At 46.9% G+C, this 20,878-nt stretch overlaps 1 protein-coding gene across 2 annotated transcripts in view; it reads right to left on the reverse strand.

Moving 5' to 3' along the window:
* The window catches only part of SCN3B (sodium voltage-gated channel beta subunit 3), a 125,497-nt gene that overhangs the window by 13,364 nt on the left and 91,255 nt on the right, over window positions 1-20,878 (reverse strand). The window contains exons 5-7 of one of the 2 annotated variants that reach the window (XM_044996792.1): window positions 14,714-14,778; window positions 10,741-10,974; window positions 4,140-4,344 (exon numbers count right to left, since the gene is read on the reverse strand). In XM_044996792.1, the coding sequence (XP_044852727.1) occupies window positions 4,140-4,194 (55 nt within the window). In that variant the 5' untranslated portion in view covers window positions 4,195-4,344; window positions 10,741-10,974; window positions 14,714-14,778. Of the gene's footprint in view, window positions 1-4,139; window positions 4,345-5,071; window positions 5,577-10,740; window positions 10,975-14,713; window positions 14,779-20,878 lie in introns of those variants that run through there. The other variant, XM_044996793.1, reaches the window with a different exon arrangement.

Here is a 20,878-nt window from a genome sequence, read left to right on the forward strand (position 1 = left end):
AGGTTAGGGTTCAACTCTCCTTTATGCTGCCTGTGACAGGATTCGAACCTTGGTCTCTTACCTGGCAAGTGAACGGCCTAAGTGCTGGGCTAGGCAGTATTCTGCCTCTGGGGCTCCCTTGCTCTTGTCTGTTGAAGCTGCTGCACTTTCATTACATACTCATTGGGCCAAAGCACAAACAAGCAGCCCTGTGTGGTCTAGTGGTTGGGGTTATGGCTGGCCTGTGGGTGGCTGGGGTTCAAATCCCCTTTATGCTGCCCGAGACGGGATTCGAACCTTGGTCTCTTACCTAGCAGGTCAATGCTCTAAGTGCTGGGCTAGGAGGTAGCCCAATGGGCTGGCTCCCTCAGTGTTTCCTATTGAAGGTGGGCCAATGTCAATAGGTAGTTAAACGGTCACTGTTACACTGTGAGCCCCTCTGTGGTCTGGTGGTTTGGATGCCTTTGTTTAGGAAGTGGTAGGTGCCAATTCAAATCCCCTTTATGCTGGCTGAGACGGGATTTGAAGGGTGATTGCCTACCTCTCAACCCAATGGCTTAAGTGCCTGGCTAGTGGGCTGTGGGGTCTCCCTTGGTCCTTTCTGTTGAAGGCAGGGCACATTCAGCAAATATGACATGAGAATTGGGCCCTGAGATTTATGTGATTCCCACTATAGCCTGGCGATTTGGGTGCTTACTCCAGAAGTAAAGCGGTGCAGGTTCAAATCCCTTCCCTGAGATGGGATGGACATCTCAATCTCTTACCGCTCAAGCATTCCACTTTAACTATATATTAACCGGAGCCAGGTAAGCTCTTGTGTCCCTCTGCGGTATGGGGGTTAGGGTGCTTGCTTGGATTGTGAGTGACCCTGGTTCAACTCCCTGCTCTGCAGGGCAGGAGGGCCTCTGATGGGTGAAAGGGGGGCCCTCCTGGCTGAGCAAGAGGCCTGTCACAGGGCCTCTTGCTCTTTTAATTAATGTTAATTTTACTGCTCTTATAGATAGTCAAAAAATTAATTAAAAGAGCAAGACACACTCTGAGAGACCATTTGCTCAATCAGAAGGGGCCCCTCTCACTCAGCTAGGAGGAGGTCTCCTCTCACCCACCAGAGGCCCTCCTGCCCAGCAGGGACTTGAACCCAGGTGACTCACAATCCAAGCGAGCACCCTAACCCCCATACCATAGAGGGACACAAGAGCTTACCCGGCTCCGGTTAATATATAGTTAAAGTGGAACGCTTGAGCGGTAAGAGATGAGACACCCGCTCTGTCCCAACCTACTCTGAAGGGATCTGAGCTGGGGTCAGTCCCCAGTGCAAGCGTGCACCCTAACCCCTGCACCGTAGAGGGACTTGAGAGCCTCCTTTGCCCCGGTTAATAGATAGTTAAAGTGAAACGCTTGCGAGGCAAGAGATCAAGGGGCCATCCCTTCTCAACAAACAGAAAGGGGGAGGGATCTTGAACCAGCCACTCACCGGTGTACAGGCAAGGAGCCAAACCACAGGACTACCAAGAGAGCCACAGGGAAAGTGGGGCCCAATTCTCATGTACTATTTACTGCCAGTGGCCCATCTTCAGCAGAAAAGAGGGGGAGCTCCCACATCCCAGCCCGGCACTTAGGCTGTTCAGTTGAGAGCTAAGTGCTCAACTCCCTTCTCTTCAAGAAGAAAGGGGAGGGGAACCGCCAACCTCCCGGCCGCTGGGCACGCGCTCCAACCACCGCACTAACCTGACCGGCCAGCTGGGGCTCTGGCCCAATGACTACGTCACCAAAGTGACCCTCCTTCAACAGAAAAGACAGAGACAGTCCCCACATGGGAAAGCCTCCTAGCCCGGCACTCAGGCCATTCAGCGGAGAGGCAGGAGATCAAGGTTCACATCCCGTCTCAGCAAGAAGGAAGGGGCTTTGAACCCCAACCGCCCACATGCTGGGCACGCAGCACAAGCCCCCAACTACAGCCTGCTGCTGGGTGCTTAACTGGCCCCGTGACTATGTAATGCAAGTAAATGGACCAGCTTCAGCAGAAAAAAAGGAAGAGTCAAGGGGCCCAAGCGCCCCAGGAGAACACCTCTGAGTCCAGCAGCTGGCGCTTCGTTTCAGAACAGGCCATTTAAGTCCTTCCTCAGTAAACTGGGGGAGGAGTTGAACTAGCATCAACCACATACCAGGTAAGTACCCGAGCCACTGGACTACAGAGGGATGCGTGTAGTAAGTCTGCCCAGTTACTACTGAAGGAAAGTGGCACAGCCTCCACGCACTACAACCGGCAAGCCCCCTCAGGCTCTCCTTCCCTTCGGCGCCGGGGCTCGCGCTCGAGAGACTGCAGGGCCCTCTTCGACTCCCTGCTCGTCAGGCGGGGAGAAGGAAATTGACCCAGCGTCTTCCCCTCCCAACCTCTGCTTGCCGGCCACGGCCAGGAACCCCTCAGGTGACTTAGGTGCCTAACCCATTCAGCGTGAGCTGGTTAGGGACCTGCCCAACGCCCTGCAAAACAGCCCAGGGAGAAGGAGGCAGAGGCCTCCCGTGTAACTTTTAGCCTAGTGGTTAGGGGCCTCGCCTGGGATGGGGGTCGGGGGGCCGCTTCAGGTTCAGCTGGGGAAAGAGACAGTTAAGGCTGGATCTGCTAGAGGTCTAGACAATCATGCCTTGGGTGCAGAATGTGACTCAGGACGTGTTATTCACCCCTTCATGCGACGCAAGAACCAGGGGTCACCCGCTGGAATTAGTAGGTGGCAGGTTTAACTCAAACCAAAGGCAGTACTTCTTCATGCAATGCACAGTCAGCCTGTGGAAGTGGTTGCCAGTTGACGTGTAGGCAAAAACTATAAGTGGGTTCAAAAAATGAAATAGAAAGTTCATGGGTAATGGGCCCATCACTGGCTATTAGCCAAGGCAGTCAGAGATGCAGCCCCGTGCTCTGAGAATCCTTAAGCTCTTGCCAGATTCTGGGAGTGACCAACAGGGGATGGATCGCTTGGTAATTGCCCTCTTTTATTGATTGCTTTGGAAGCATCTGGCATTGGCCAGTGTCGGAAGACAGGTTACCAGGCTAAATGGATTATTGGGCTGCCCCAGTATGGCCGTTCTTATGTTCTTAATTTCCCCCTCTGCCCGATGAGGAGAAGGGATTTGAAAAGGGCTCACCTACCACCTGGATGAGTGCCCTAATCATTGGGTCCTAGTCTACAGTGTTGGGAGCACCCTCTGTTTTGCCACTCCACTTTAATTAAATATTATTTCAGCCAGATAATGGGCAAGGCTCCTTCTCTAGGCCAGCTTCTTAGGTGGGCAGTGAAGAGCTAGTTGTTCAAATCCCCTTTCATAGAGTCATAGGGTTGGAAATGACGGCAAGGGTCAAACCTTTCTGCCCGTTGAGAAGGGGGGCGTTGAAGAGTGGTCTCTTGCAGCCCATATGTGTGCCCCGATGATATAGAAGTAGGTTCATTAAGCCAGGATTTCAATACTGTGTTGCTCTGGGGTAAATATTGGGACTAGCATGACTAGGTCCCTCTGGCAATTTCCCACTCACCCTGTTGACAGCACCACTGGAATAAGCACTCATGGGAAAATGCAAAGAACATGTTGGACATTTCTTGGCACCAGTGAGACATTTCCAAAAAATACAAATAAATCAAATAAAAATAGCCACATTTGTAAAAGCAGCAACAACCCTCTAGATTTCATAAGTAAACTGAAATAATTGCAATACAAATTCTCTTTGATTTACATGAACCAGGGGTCACCCGCTGAAATCAGTAGGCAACAGCTTTAAAACATCAATCCATATGGTCTGCATGCTTTACATTTATATCCTTTCAGCCCCTTAGGAACAACTGAATGTTAAATCAACATATATAGTATTTTAAAACAAGAGTAAAGAAGAAGAAGTAAAGCACACACAATCATTATAGAAAAACACAGCTTCTGTGATAAGGCCACTTAATAATACCCTAATTGATGCAATTAACTTAATATCAATGCCATTTCCTTCGCTCTGTCAACCAAACTAAAAGCCACTATTAAGGCTGGATTTTATTTGAGCGCGTCTTAGAGGAGGCTCTCTGGGAGAAGAACGTCTTTAGAGAAACATGCCACAGCAGCCAAGCTCAGGGTTGCTTGGAGGAACCCAATCCAACCCCACAAAGAATGGAGGCACCTACCCCATATAACCAACAGGACTGAAGAGAGACAGAAACCCGTTGCAAGAGCAGCCATGATTCCTAGTGGAGATGGTTCTCAGACTGGATAAAGGCTCTTTCCAAAAAGGATCCTTCTCCCCACACCACGCCGTGCCCAGGTGCAACAGGGTATCAGGCTGCCCGCTGATCCGTGCTTGTCTGCTGTGATCGGTCAGCGGGGATCAAGCTAGGGACACGGGGGAGGGAGGTGTGGGAGCAGGGAGCTCAGTCAGTGTGACTTTAAGATGCCATTTTCTTGTGGGGAGACATCCATGCAAGAAGCTGGCTTGAACCCCAAAGGAGCTGGCGTCAGCACCACGGACAGGTCTCCCGGGAGCCGGATCACCCCCCCTCCCAGCCCCCCACCGAGCGAAATCCTGGACAGCTCCACTCAGGAGGCGCTGGGCAGCCTGCTCCCTGCCGGGGTCGGCTGCAACCCTTCCTCCTCCTCCCGGCCAGCGGTTGTTGCTAAGAGCAGCGCACCATGGAGATGGAGGCTCCGCGCACGGCACCCGCTGCTGAGTGCCAGAGGGACCGGCTTGGCGCACGCAATGCAACAGCCAGGGCCGGGGGAAGGCAGCTCCCCCAAATCAGACCCGCCCGGACCGCCCCAGAGCCCGGCTCCGGCAGGGTCTGGAGCAGCGGCGGCTGGGAGAGGCGCGCCCCTGGCCTGGGATCCGCCGGCTGGAGGCGCGTTTCTCTCCGCCCCTCCCGCGGGCCAGGTGCATCCTAGCGCCCTGGGGCCGGGCAGCCTCCCTGCTACACACGCTTCCCCGGCAGCCTCAGCAGCGAGCCCAGCCTTCCCGAGGGACGCTCGCCCGAGCCAAGCATGCGCAGACACCTCCCTTCCTCTCCCAGCCAGAGACAGACCCACCACCCCACTCATCAGACAGCAGCCTCCGCTGCGGCCTCACCTGCCCTGCTCCCCAGCATCCTTCTAGGCAATCAGAGCCTCCCTCCAGGCTAATGATCATGCCAGCGCTTTCTAGCTAATAGCCAGGGCTCACTCCCCCTCCTCGCCTTTAGTTCCATCATCGCAGAGCAATAACAGCGCAATCCTCTTTCTGGAACAAGCCATGCACTCAGCTCGCTCGGAAAGGAATCCTGACGGGAGGGGTGGGGGGTGTCGTGCGCTCCTGTCTGATTTCTGGGCATCGCTAACTGCAAGCCAACGGACCGGCAAGAATTCGGCGCTGGCCTGTCACACCACGTGCCATTAGTTTAATCTGCTCGGATGTTCCCCCTGCCTGGGGCTTTTCACCGAGTGCTCTAGAGTCAGCCGAGAGATCACTAGCTTTGCATTTATTCTTCACCATCTGCACTTACATGGCAGCTTTGCAAGGAGAGCTGGCGATGGTAGCATCCCCCGTCCCAGCCCCAAAATAAAGCTGGGGGAGGAGGCATGAGATATTTATCCACTGGCAGGACACAGGACGTCCTCGCCTCGTGAGGAGCTTATTTCTAACATTTGGAAGGCTCTGAAGGTCATTAATGTAACAGTAGGAAATACTGGGAAATCCTCTCTTCTCACGTATCAGCCTGTTCCCCAGCAGTTAATGCCAACAGCAGGCTGGGCTCTCTGCTCTTGGAGGGGAGCCACAACACCCACCATGTATTCCTCCAGTGCTGAAGAGCACCCAAGGTCACAGCTGAGCAGATCTGGGGAAAGTGGATGCTCATTAAATGCTCCCTTTCTTTCTTTCTTTCTTTCTTCCTTTCTTTCTTTTTGGTTTCCCCGTTTTTTCTTCTTGGAAGAGGCAGGATAGGGAGCAGCTGCTCCTGTGACAGCAGGATGAGACACATGGTCCTTTTAATTAATCCTACTGCACCCAGAATCATAGGTGTAGTTTGACTTCTGTATAGGGTGGGGGAGGAAGGCAGCTCCAGTAAGGCCAACAAGGCCACACCCCTGTTGTGCTAGACAATATCCCAAAATATAGAACGTGCTTGTAATCTAACCATGGACGGTGGGTCACATGATGCCTTGTGCTCAAGTAGTGAGGGATAAGAAGTCGTCGTGTTGTTCCCAGATAACAGGTTCCTTCTAACCCACCCCCGCACCCAAAGGATGCCCTTCTCCAGTTTAATGACACTTGCAGACTGAACAAGGCTCAGTGGGAGGATAATTCCTAGCCAGTAAGACCTGCGGCACAAGGTAAGATATAGTCCATCACACTGAGCATTAAGCCACCGGCTCGGCTCCCTCAGTGCCCAGGGACACAGTGCTGCAGACACAATAACTAAAGGCATATCTACATCAGAAATTTCCTGGAATAGCTATTCCAGTTTAACTCTCCATGTGAACGCTCTTCTTCTGGAATAATGATGCCTTTTTCAAGGCAGGCTAAACTAACCCAGAAAAAGCCAGAATAAAAGCATTCACATGGAGAGTTAATCTGGAGTTAATCAACTCTACTTTAATCAAGAATAATTTCCGCATGTAGATGAGCCCCAAATAAAGGACACAGGACCTAGACCAGGAGTTTTCAAACTGGGGGTGGGGACTGCTCGGGGGTCACGAGGTTATTACATGGGGAGGGGTCACAAGCTGTCAACCTCCATCCCAAACCCTGCTTTGCATCCAGCATTTATAATAGTGATAAATATATTCAAAAGTGTTTTTAATTTATAAGGAGGGGTCACACTCAGAGGCTTGCTATGTAAAAGGGGTCACCAGTACAAAAGTTTGAGAGCCACTGTCCTAGAGATATATAGGATTTGTCCCCAGTTCACCTGCCACAGTCTAAATTATGCTTAGTGGAAGGATGCTGCTTTGTAGGGCTTTTTATAGACATTCAGAAGCTATTGAATAATGTTCCTGGCTGTCTCATCTGACAGCCATGTGTTTGAAAAAGTGCAGTGGAATTAACATCTGTTCTCAGCAAGCCAGGTGTGCTGCTGGAAAAAAACAAGTCCCTGCAAAACACAGGACGCTTGGAATAGCCAAGCAGTATTTCATGTGCGATAGCTGCTCCAATTGCAGCCGCCTTACAGAAGCCTGACAGTGAAAGAAAGGAGGCCTGCCTGAGAACATGTGCTTAAGAGGAAGCTGAAAGTCAATAACAGCTGCTAATTGGCTGTGCACTTTCCTATTCCTTGGTATGGTCCCTCCATCAGGAACCTGACCTAGATACATCTTCCTGGGAGGAGGTTTCATATGAATGAAGCCCTCTTTCAACCCTAACGCTGAATTCCCAGCCTGGGAGAGTGAGGGTGCAGAAAGCAGAAAAACATGTCTCTCTGTACTTAACGGTATATGGTCAGCAACAAATGACTCATTAAATAGCAATCATGTGCGGTACTCCAACCACTGCCATTTTCAGGCTCATAGCACTTTGCAGTTATTAATGAATTAAGCCTCTGACGATCCTTGTGAGGTTGGTGGTCTTACCTCCTATCTACAGATGGGGAAACTGAAGTGCAGAGGGGCAAAGTGGCTTCTCTGAAGGAAAGGGTGGCAGAGCTGGGAACAGAACCTAACATGAAAATCCCTGGGCCAAATGGGCAAATGGAGACTGAATTCCCCTGCCCAGCTTTGAGGTTGGTGGCTCTGCCAGACTTCCAGTAGGTAAGATCCCTTTGTTCTTGCTCTGCCCGTGCTACAGACTCATCTTCTTGGGCCTAGTGGGGACTTATTCTTAAGTCCTCACATGTTTTTTACCTCATGGGAGACAGAGAATAAACACCTCCCGTGTGCCAACTATAACAGCATGCAGCCAACTGGGCACCACAGCCCAGTTTCTGCCACAGCTGGAGAGTGATTCCATTTCTGCCACACCTAGTTTTGGTCTGCTTGTCCGGGTTTGCTGAGAAAGAGCCAGAGAATACACACACCTTAACACAAACACGCCCCTCCCCGCCTGCACACGCACACAGAGTAAATGAAGGACCCTGAGGCAAACCCTCCGCCCTTTCAGACCTCCGGTGGGGACTGAAACATTGAGGGGATATAAATGTTGAATGCTACCAAAAGCAGCACCACTTACCATGTCTGGGTTTCTATGGCAACCCACCCAGATACTGCAGCACAGGAAAAAAGACGGAAGCTTTTGTGTCAGCATATTAAGGTCAGGAGATAAAAATAAATTCAGCTTAGCTGCCCCCCTAACAAACTCCCTTCTTCATTATGCCCCTTGGGCTAGGACATGAAAGGGGCAGTGCAAAGCCTGCATGGCTTGCTACTGTGTAATGGCTGTCCAAGCAATGCTCCCCGACCCTCACAACAATCACATTAATTTGCTTAGACTGAATTGTCATCCTCATTTGGCAGACAAACATCAGAAGACTCCTTCCCTGAACAGCCTCTCCTGGCTGCTAGGAGACAACACAGACCCAAACCTGTCACCAACTGCTCACAGTCAATCATTCCAACATCAAGGCCACTGGAACAGCGCAATGGCCAAATAGCAAGAGGCAGTGACAGTGCTACCTCCTGATGTGTAATTAATGCTGGGGAGAATGATCTGGAAGGAAGAGGATCAGATCCCCTGTGTACACACATACACCACTGCCCGTAGAGAGGAGTCTATAATTGGGATGGAAGCAGTAACGCTCATAGAAATGGAATAGGGCTGATGAGCAAATCAAAAGCTATAGGATTCAATAGAAAATGGCATCCTTGCTACGGTTTTTAAAAAAACATAGTATAGCACTCTATAGCAGGGATCTAATTCTCCAGTAGCTTCTGTAGGAAGATTTGAAGTTTACAATGTGCTATTAAATCTATTGGGTTTTTTCATTCACAAGGTTTTAGATGCCTTCTCACACACAGCCAAAGCTACATCCCCATCATACACCCTCCTACATGCAGGGCTGCCACTATATTCTCCATGCAAGTACATATTTACTAAGCCTACATCTCCATCACACATAAGTGCCACTGCACAGTGCTATTTCTCCATTCTTTCTGCACACACAGCTATAGCTCCATCTCTATCAAATCCATGCACACCATCCTGTGTTGGCTTCCTCTGTGTTCTCCATATAGGTACATATATCCTGATTTGACTCTCCCTCACATTGCTCATCTCTGCACGGGGTGTATTTGCATACTCTGTATATCTATCCACCCAGGGCTCTCTCTCCATCACATACAGCTACAAACTATACAGGGCTTCACCAGCATTCTCCACATGCATTTATATACCCTGGATTCCGTCTCCATACTCAACACTAAGATAACTGCATTTTCCACCACAAACACACCCAGGACTACCCTCCATCACACACAGATTCTGCATGTCTATGTTCTCGATACACTCCCTGAGCAGCACCCTGATTTTAGAGTATGCTTCCCTACTTTGCAGATCTGCCAGCTCTACAGGGGCATCTAACTAGTGTCATCCCTTTAAAGCCAGCTGGTCCTTTTTAAAATGCAGAATACCTGCTTTCTGGATCCGTTAGGATGCATAAGGAAAAGTGCCTTTGCCATCCTCGCCTGCCAGAGGAAACATAGCCCCAAAGCTGCCTCCATTCACAGCTGGCACTGAGCACTGTTTTGCTTTCAGGACTGAATCCACTTAGGGCTAAATATTGTACAATCCTCCCGTATGTGAGCAACAGGAAACTTTTCTGGCAAACAACAATCCATTTGTACTGTGTGTCTTTAACAATGTTCATAATGGCACTCCCCTTGTGATAAAAGGATTCCCGAACTCAGAAAAGAATCACACACAGCTAAGGATGATTGTGGTACAGCTTTTCAAATCAGTCTGGTGGATTTAGACACATTAAAAGGGAAGATGAATTTATACCCCCAAGGACTGCTTTGAAAATCTTCATGCATTGATCTGGAACAGACGCTTCCTCAACGGCATTCAGGAAATCATCTCATGCCAGCACCTCTGATAGCATCCAGTGGCTTACACCTGAGTTGCCACTTTACACTTTTACCAAGGCCAGAGTCTTTTACCATTTGTGGCACCTTGCTTTCAAGTGCATTATGTTCCATGTTGCTCCATGTAGGAAGGTGCCACCCTGAAAACAGCAAGATCTGGCATTGCCCTAGAAAGGTTGCAGCAGTCCAATGAGCTGGTGCCTTCCACAGGGATATGCAGAAAGCAGGTCAGTTTTGATCATGTAAGGTTAACATATTTCAGGCCTCTCATCGCTTCATTTACCCTTTGGTAGTGGATGCCAGGGGCGGCTCCAGGCATCAGCACGCCAAGCGCGTGCCTGGGGCGGCAAGCCACGGGGGGCGCTTTGCTGATTGCCGCGAGGGTGGCAGGCAGGTTGCCTTCGGCGGCATGCCTGCGGAGGGTCCGCTAGTCCCGTGGCTTCGGCGGACCTCCTGCAGGCATGTTGCCAAATCTGTGGGACCAGGGACCTCCCGCAGGCAAGCTGCCGAAGGCTGCCTGCCTGCCGTGCATGGGGTGGCAAAATACCTAGAGCCGCCCCTGGTGGATGCCAACCCATTAGCATGTCAGAGCTCTATGCACATTCATTCATACTTGCTCATTTGATTTTTGCGGCATTACTATTGGAGAAAAACACCAATGAATCAACAGCTTGAATTATTTTAGTGGCGCGGTGTCTATATTTCCATACACAAAAGCTTGGTCAGCAATAGCGGAATATTCCTTACCTTGCACTGGATGGGGAGAGCAGGATGTTGCATTCTTTCTTTAATTGTATACAATGAGAGAATTTCCTTGCAGATTCCAAAGAATTGATGCATATCTCATGAAACTCACTCACAAAAATCTGAAAGTGTCACTGGTCAATCACATGTAGGATTGGTTCATCCTGAGTAAGTCTGGTTGCAATGCTCTCTACTGTCTCACAGGGCACTCCTGGGAAAGAGGAATTTATCTTCCATCTGAAAGGGTAAATATATAGAACATCAGACAGGATGCAAGAGCTTGTTTGGAGAGAGCAAATGTTTCCTTTTGCAAACCAGGAAAACCTCTCGGACAAATTCACAGGTCATACATAAGGTGTAAGTTACATATCATTCATGAGTTTAAGTGAGCCTAAACTGTGTAGTTTACAGAATAAAAGGCATGGAATAGAAGGATGTACAGGAGGGATAAGTTGAAGTACCCCTACCCTACACTTCACCCTACACCTTCTTGTGGCCCATTGACATGTAATTATGCCATCTTAGATCCCTTCATGTTCTCTTTTGCTCACTTAGGGCCTGATCTTGCTCCCACCGTAGCTGACAGGAGCTTTGCTGGAACACAGGATGGGATTTTCAAAAAAAAAAGCTTAAGCGAGTTATATGTGCTTAACACTCACTGATTTTCAGTGGGAGATGGATATCTAACTCTCTTAGGCTCCTGTGATGGGGCGCACTCCCCCTGCACTGGACAGGAAAGGGTTAACCCTACATTGTGGGCTGAGGAAGCCACGCCCCCTCAACTCTACTGGGCATGAGCCAAATGCACCAGTATAAAAGGGAGCAGCTCAGCTCAGTTGGGTTTGACTGCTGGAGAGGAAGGCTACATGCTGCTAGTTCCAGGTGAGAATCAGCCAAAGTCTTGGAGCGTCTGGAGTTGCTGGGCACAATGCAGGTTGGGGAACCTGGAGGCAGCAGAGATCCCTGGACTGCAGCAATGGGAGCCATGGTAGGAAGCGGCCCAGGGGAATTAGATAGTGGCTTGGTCAGTGAACTGGCATTTTGAGTCAGTGTGCCTTGATTGCTGCCACCTGCCCCTGCTGACTCAGTGGCCTATGTTCTTGTCACCACTAGGGCCCTGTGCTGGGGCATGGTGGAGAGGGAGGACCTGGGTGCCCCCTATTAGGCTGCTGCAACTTCCTTTTTTGTGTGGTGGCCCCCTTCCCTGCAGGAGGCCTCTAGGCCCTATTGCCTTGTTGATGGGGGCTGATTCATTGACTGACCACTAGGCCCTACTAATAGGGGCAAGTATACTGACTTTCTCCAGAGACATAAGTGTGGGCATGTATGCCCTGCCAGTACACCCTAAGAGGGAAGAGGTCCCCAACCCTGTCACAGCTCCTTTGAAATGCCTGATAGTGCTGTGGCTCAAACTTTTGTACTGGTGACCCCTCTCACACAACAAGCCTCTGAGTGTGACCCTTTATAAAATATATAACATGACAAATGCTGGAGGCAAAATGAGGTTTGGGGTGGAGGCTGACAGCTTGTGACTCCCTGGGGGGGGTCCTGAACCCCTGAGTTTTAATCTTATGTCCACTTAATGACTTGCAACTACTTCTTCCTCCATATGCACCATCTCTGACCCAGGCCCCCCCTGCTCAGCCCCCACCAATCAATACTTTTAAAAAAACCTATCTAGCCTCGGTGGTGGTGGGGGTTCAGCAAGTGGCACTTTTCCCTCTCTGTTGAAGCTGAGTACTGAAGCAATATTCTAGGGTGGTATTTGCACCTCTGGTAGCCTATTATGTATGCAGTCTTTTGCATGAGAGGTAAATCCAAGGTTCTCCTGACCACCTTCTGGCTATTGGAGAGCCCATAGCTGGAGATACTGTCTCATTGTTTCCTTGTATTCCCCCATGTCTTTCAGTCTCCTCTGGTTGTCTTTTCTCTGATACTTTGTGTACAATTTGGGGGGCAGGGAATCTTTATTTTGTACAGTGCCTAGCACAGTGGGGTCCTGGGTCCAAGACTGGGGCTCCTAAGTGTTACTGCAATTCAAATTATAAGTAAGACAATGGAAGAGAACTGGACAATTCCCAGTACTGCCACTAGTTTGCAGGATGACCTTGAGCAAGTCAGTTCCCTACCCTGTGTCAGTTTCCCATCTGTAAAATATGCTAAATGATACTGAGAGCTTCTTTGTAAAGCACTTTGGGAACTATGGGTGATGTGAGCTAGGTATTCTTATTACTACATTTCCAGGTTGATTCATTTCACTTTGCCTAACTAAATTCCCCCAGCAGGTGGAAATGCATACAGTACTCAACATACTACTTGTGAACCACTGTGTAGTGTTCTTTTGCATTTTAAGCAGCTGCCACAATCCAGCCCCAGAAAAGACTATTGGTGTGAGGGGGTAATTCCTATCTGTCTGGTTTATTACAATGCTTTGGGGTGAAAGATGCTTTACAAATTTAAGATATTAACAATTAACTAATAAGATACTTGAGCCAGTGTCATTGTAACATCACTTAAACAGTTTTTATCATAAAAGCAAAACACAACCCAAATCACCACATATTGCACTGACATTTACTACAAAAGTTGATGCAAGGAGTTACTTTTTTGCCTATGCCAGATGAGAGAGGGACAGGATTAGAGCTGGTGCCAGAACTTTATGTAAGTCTATTTTCTGGTGTCTGCCATTAATACCATCACAAATAGCCTGCACCCTTTATTGCCTACACAAACCTGATGCCTCTGGGTCTCTGAGGGCATGTCTGCGCAGCAATTAATCACCCATGACTGGCTTGTGAAAGGTGAATTGGGCTCAGGGAGCTTGGGTTAAGGAGCTATTTAATTGCAATGTAGACATTCATGCTCCAGCTGAAGCCCAAGCTCTGGGAGAGGAGAGGGTCCCAGAGCTCAGGTGAACTGAGTGGGTGTTTAACTGCAGTGTAGACATGCCCTTAATTTAGCTGATTAAGACAGCAGGGCCTGGACTAGACACTCTTTAAAGAGATTCACTTTCTTTTGTAGCAAATTTAGCACAATTTTCCATGCTTTGCAAAAATCAAGCACTACCACATTTTCATCTGATAATCTTCAAATCTTTTCTGACAGTGGATAAATATTACTGCTCCTTTCTGCCAGCTGGGGAAAATGAGACTAAAATTTGACTTTGATAAAAGGTGCTACAAAGCTGTGGCAACATCAAGAACAGAACCTGTCTCCTGATTCCCATTTCTCTGCTCAAACCTCTAGACAGTCCTACCTCCCCCATAGAAATGTAAGTGAGCAGAGGGTGGCTAGTTTATAGTTTGTGAAGTGAGAAGAGCAAGAGGAGTCAGTAGGGAGGAGTGACACTGGCCTGGGGAAAAGCAGGAGAAGAAAGGAAGGGGAAGAAAGAGGGTGAGGGTGAGGTGGGAAAAGCCAGAGTGGGATAACAATCAGATTATGGTTTTCACATTTGGGGGAAGCCACTGCTGGAGGTGCTCATAGAGCTGGATCCAGGCCCAGAGGAGAATCCCAAACCAGTGTAATCCTTCTCCCTCTCCACCTCAAAGGAGTCCTTCAGAACTGAGTGAAGCTTGGCATATCTCCACTGGGGAGCAGCAGAGAAGAGTGCAAAAGCTTTAGCATCACTACAGACCAGGGTGTGTACTGGGATTGCTTTCAATCAAAGTATAAAGAGTAGCAGGGATACAGGTGGGTGTTAGAGGGGCACCTGCATCTAGTCTCAAGGATGCTTGAGAATCTAGCAGTTCCAGTAACCTTTCAGAAAAGGTTTGACTGATGTGTATTCCCTAGTAGTATAACTGGTCAGAAAACTAGACTTTTTCTGTAGAATTTTTTGATTCAACTTCAAATGTCCATTTTTCTTTCCCAAAATTGTAGATATTTTAATTCTCCCATTTTCTTACCCCCTTTCCACTGGATAAAGGAATAAGGTAAAAAACGGTGGTGGGAGGAGTCAACCATTTTTTCACCTCACCTTGTGTAATGAAAACTAACTTCTCCCCCTGCTTTCCAACTTATGCCATTGCAAAGTCTTCAAAACTAGAAGGAAATAAATGCAAAATAAAAATTAAAGCTTTTTAACCTAAATGTTTTGTATTGAATTTTTTTGCAAAACCTTTTTTCTAATTTTCCTTTTTGATAAGTGTTCTGAGCAAATATTCATCATTGCAATTGTTTTTTGAGCAGGTCTACCCATTATTAAAGGGAATGGGATGAGGGGAAATCTTGTGAATCTAACAGCATGGAAAGGGAGTTGGGGAGGGGGAAGCAGCATTCTGGGATAGAGGAAGGATGATCCAGTCATTAGAGCATTGCCTAGACTTGGGTAACCTGTGTTCAAGTCCCTGTTCCGACAGATGGCCCTTGGGCAAGTCACTGAGTATGTCTAAGATACAATGTAAGCTTGGGGTTCAAAGCCAATGGGAGTTTTGAGTGAAGATTGGTTGCAGCACTGGCCGTCAGTTACTGCCCAATCCCAAAAGGTGCTGTGCACCCTCAACTCCCATTGACTTCACTGGGAGTGCAAGGTGCACAGCCCTTTCAGGATAAGATTCCCCTAGTCAGCAGGGGTAAAACATAAATAAATGGAGTAAGAACAGAGGGATGCTGAGGGGTTGGGTGGTACAGAAAAGCATGGGGCAGGGGGTGCCAGACTTGTCAGAAAAAGTTTGAGAAATTAATGCTTGTCTGCCTTTGCATGGCATTATGTAACAAACCTTGGATAAGAGGGGTTATAAAATGCCTATGTCCCCTCTTAACAAGGTAACTATGCCCTTGGCACCAGGCATGACTCCTTCACCACTTGGAAAGGAAGTGTTTGGCCACATAAAAGCACAATATAATCACCATCCGCATACTGATCTCTGGCCTGGTTCTTCCTAATGACACTAGTTCATATGGATTATGTAAGACTCTATGATTATGAAATCAGAAACCACCACAGTGTCTTGGGTTCTGGATCCATGGAGCTGCTCTCTCCAAGCAGAGAATCTCCACTCTGGGACAGCTGAGGTAGAAACCCAGGCATGCAAACCCCAGCCATGTGTGTCCCTCCAGCTGGGGCTCTTACTTGCACTGCACCATCTCTTGTGAGCTCTCCCTGTCCTCTTTGAAAATTTTATTTACACAGCATGGCTCAGTTTAAAACCTTCCTGTTCTCTTTGGCCCATAGCAGACACTGGCCTCTGCCTACTCCTGCACTGCTCTTGTTCCTTCCACCCCACCTTCCTCACCCCTACTCCTGTCCCTTCTATCTGCACTCCCCCTTCCCCTCTTTCAATCCCCCACCTCACCTTCCTTGCCTGTCACTATCACTCCCCACTTACTGTATTACTCCACCCAATATCTGCCCCTTCTTCCCCTTCACTGTAATTAGCCTGCACAGAGAGCCTTTTGCACCTTTACTGCTTTTAAATATTATTCACCTTGCTCTTTCAATTGCCACTCTTCTTGCTGGGCCCTATTGCTGCCTCTGACAGGCACTTGCATGTTTGTCTCCAGCATGGTATATGCACAAAGCATGTTACACTGTGCAGATGATGCTATATAAAAATAGATTCCTTGCATACTGTAACAAAATACAGTGAGTCATTACTTTAAAAGAAGTGAGAGAGGATATAAAACATTGGCTTTGGAGAGCCTCATGTTGCTTAATTATAGCCAAAGTGTGATTTACTAATGGCTATCAGCTGCAGGGCTCTGTCCCTGCTTGAAGTCATTCAATTAAAGTTAAAAATGTCTACAGGGCTGGACAAGGTAAAAGCAGGGGAAAGGGTCTCATGGTAGATTAGTGGAACATCAGCACTCCCACCTCCCCAAAAAGAAAACAGGAGGGAGTATGAGGTGGCTTGGGGAACTGGTAATAGGTTGTAGTCACCTGTGTTAAGGTCAACTGTATCTAGGCCACTGGTTTAGGGCAGGGATTGACTAAGTTTTTACCATCTGGGGGCCTGTGTGAAGGAAGTTGGAGGGAAGCTGGGTATCTGGCATTGGACACATCAATATCATATACCCATCATCAATTTTAGCACTAATGACATTTTTGGCAGTGTCAGCAGAGATGCTATGGACTGAATAGGGTTGGAAAGTGGATCTCTGCCCCCCTCAGCCCCAGAAGTACACTCTCCAAGATGAAGGTTAAGGTACGCTGGTGGGACAATGAAGGAAAAATCTCTTCCCCTGCTAAATCTGTGTTGTGCAGAAACAGAACTTCAGGCCTGTATTTCCAACAGATCATTCTCACTGGTGGCTTTCATTTAGGGTATGTCTATGCTGCAATCAGAGGTGTGATTTGCAGCTCATGTAGATGTACCTGAGCCAGCTTAATCTAGGTAGCTTGCTAAAAATAGTGAAGACAGTGTCTTACATTTCAGTGCAGGTTAGCAAAGCAAATATCCACCTGGGGGACCAGGTGGGCTTGTACAGCCCATGTTGAAGCCCACACTGCTGCATCTTCACTGATACGTTTAGTGGTATAGCTAAATTAGAGCTAGTGTGGGTATGCCTATTAAAGCTCCAATCACACCCCCTACTGCAGTGTAGACATACCCTCAGAGAATGAGTATATTCAAACTCAATCAGGAGGTGGCAGGAGTTCTACAGGCAGTTTCATTACATTTGTTTGTAATTTATGACCTGAACTTGGTTCCTCTATTTCTATTTTTTACACACACACTATTTAGACTAATTATTTAAGGGCAGTGACCATCTTATTATTCTCTGCATGTACATCACCTAGCACAATGGGGTCCTGGCCTGTAAGAGCTCTTACAGGCTATGGCAATACAAGTAGTAAATTTATTGACTTTTGGAAAAGGAGTTGCACTGATTTGTTATAGCCTGGTAAAGCAATACCATTCTATTAGACTTCTGTATATTTGCTACAGACCTAGATCTCCATATACAAATATGGATGTAGTTAGATAATACCCACATGATCATGAATACCTAGTAAAAATGAGGTGAGAGGTCAAATCTGTGACCTTATTAAACCTGATGAGAAAATTGCATTCCAATGGCACAAGGTGTGACTGTCAACTCCCACCAGTTTAAAGGAGTTAATATCCAATCATTCATGCAGTCAGAATGCTTGGATTATATGCATGTACTTGCTATTTATTCTTCTCCTCTTGCTATACAAATAATCAATCATTGACTATAAAATTCCTTTTGACAGTGTTTAAGGAACAAGCATGATGAAGACAAGGAAACATTTTGTACATTAAAGAAAAACCTGGGGCACAGCTGCCCAATTACTCTTGCTACTAGCGGGAATAAAGTTGGAGAAGGGCGCACATAGCAAAAAAGTAGAGCTAGTTGGAATTTTTTCCAATTTAATTTCCCTGTTGAGAATTTCAATGAAAACAATTTTCCATTTCAATATTCTGTTAAATAATAAATCCCACACTAAATAAACTTTTTTTGACCAAAGTTTTCCATGGACAAATTTTTCTACAGAAACTTTCATTTAGTCAAACCCTATTTTCCATCAAAAGTGATATCCTGTCACTTTCACACCAGGCTGTTAAGAGCAAGGGGGAGGGGTGTTGTGTGGGAATTTTGACTGCTTGGTATTCAGGACAACACTCAAGGCTCTTAGTATATCCTTACCACCTCCTACATCTGTTCTGATATACACCTCAAAAGGATTTACAGCACTAAGATATAATCAGGTTCCCTGGGTGTATTTTAAGAGCAGTGTGTTCTATTAATAGCCTTCTCCTTGCATGCCATAGACAGCAACCACCCTGCTCCAGTGTCTAACAGGGGATTGATGTGATGTCAAAAGAGAACCATCTTTCACAGAATTGAAGAGGGAGTCCCTCTGCAACATAAGGGGGAATTCCTAACAACCATGTTTTGAGGCAAACCAGTGGGATTGCACACATCCCCAGTAAAAACATTGAATTAAATTTAACTTAATTGGAGATTGACCATTTCTGGCAATGAAAATACCTTTTTCCCCCATCCACTGAAAATGAGAGCCTTCTGGCAGAAACAGATTTGCATTTTCTAGCAGGCCTGTGGAATCGGTTCTTGTCACTAGTGTTACTCCCAATAGGAGTTTTATCTGGTCTTGTACAGTGCTATTTTATTAGTAATATCATTAGGAAAGATCCAAAACCACAATACTCCTACTGTATAATGTGTTTTGGGCCATTACTGTAGTTTAAAGTGTGTATGTTCAAAGCACTGTACACAATAAAAAATATCAATAATATTGATAACCTGTCTTTTATTTATAAGGTTAGTAATTTGCATCTTGAACTCAAAATGCCTTACAACCATTTAGGGTCACATTTGACACTTGTATGTCCATGCAGCTCCCCATAGCATCAATGGGAAATGAATGCATTTATCTGAGGATAGAATTTGGCCTTAATTATGCCTTGTAACACCTCCAATAGGATACTCATTTTATAGAGGAGGGGAAACCTAAGTATGGAGAGACAGCCATTTGCCCATGGTCACAGAGAAACTCAAACCTCAGCTTGGTGTTGTAACTACTTGGGTTATATCTCCACCTTGCCAATGAACCCCATGTAGTCACTGTTGGCTAAAGAAGCCAGCATGCTGTCATTAGACATATCATTCACTGTCTTTCCTCACTACCTATTCAGAGCAAACCTTTTCCTCTCATGCTACTGAAAAGCAGCAGTCCTTTTCTCCACCTTACCAAGCTCTTGGAACATATTTGTGAATTCCTTTCATAGGGCTTAATAGCCATAGTTGTGATAATTGGGCCTACACATTTACCTTACTTTTTACAGCTGAGCTCACAATTAAGTCCCTAGGCAGTCACAATAACCTACATTTATTTTATTTTAAATGTTGAGGGGTGTGTGTGTGTGGAGGGGGGGGGGGGGGAAAGGTACGAAAATGGAGACAGACTGAATTAGTCCAAACAGAAAGGCCTCTTGATAGAACTTGCCTGTATTAAGGTCATGCTTGGCAAATAAAAGTGGAACTAGAATTAGAACCCAAAGTGGTGTCAAACAAGGCTATCCTGATCTACCAATAAAATCTGTTTCACCCATCACTCCCTTCTAGGGTCCTTGAAGAAAGTTGAGGGAGGAAAAAGGGCTACTGGAGCAAGCTTCACCATCATGGCTGTCACCCCACCATCTCCTGGGACCCCAAGCCTTTGTTATGCTCATCCTGAGAGAAGTCCAGACCAGAGAGAGGGACCCAGATGACACTGCTGCCTCTACCGACTAGAGCTGAATCCCAAACACCACCCAGGATTAAGCAGGATTGGACTTTAATAACAGTAGCAGCTCCAGGTCATCTCAGCAACTTCTTTTCCTCAAAAGGACAGTTATTACCATCTTAGATACTGTCAAGTCTTTCTCCCCCCTCTAAAAACTCTCTCCAGCAAAAGGGAACAAGGGATGTTAAAACATTTGAAATGTCAAATATTAAAGCTTTCATTTTAACTGTTTTCCCTTTTCTTTATTAAAAGGCTAAGGATTTTTTTATGGTGTTTGCTGTGGTACTAAGCAGGCTCATGTGTCTGTATACAAAACTCCAGAGCTCCTTTGATGCTGCTTAATGTTGGACAGTGAGCAGGTTGTGCTAATACCTTTTAAGCCCATATATTTCATCTAAACTAACACAATAGATGTCTAGGTTAGTGACCCAGTTGATTGTTTCAGGTAACAATGAGTGTATATATCAGATATATCCTGGTGTGGTAGTTTAGGACACTGGTTAGTTTGGTAAGTAGAACTAGTGACCTCATAACTTTAGTTTACCCAGCTGATCTTTCTTTCCTATTGTGACCTTTATATGTATTAAATTATTTTAAAATTGTTCATTTGATGGCCTTTAGTGACCTATATTACATAAAGGTAACACTTGGTTTTTCTGTAGCTCTTTCCTGCTTTCTATTGTATTGCAGTAGCATTTAAGAGCCCCACTCACAGACCAGGCCTCCTCCTGCTAGGCACTGAACAAACAGAACAAAAAGAGGGACCCTTCCCCCAAAAGCTTACAATTCCAATAGAAGACAAGAGACACCAAGGGGAGAGACAGATGGAAGGATCAGCAATTCATAACCTAAAATAAGGCAAGAGTGAATCAAATTTCAAGCTTCTAGCTGAAAAGGACCCTTGAGTGGTCAAAATCCAATAACCTAATT

This window comes from Mauremys mutica, chromosome 22 (genome assembly GCF_020497125.1).
Source record: "Mauremys mutica isolate MM-2020 ecotype Southern chromosome 22, ASM2049712v1, whole genome shotgun sequence".
NCBI classification, from domain to species: Eukaryota; Metazoa; Chordata; order Testudines; family Geoemydidae; genus Mauremys; species Mauremys mutica.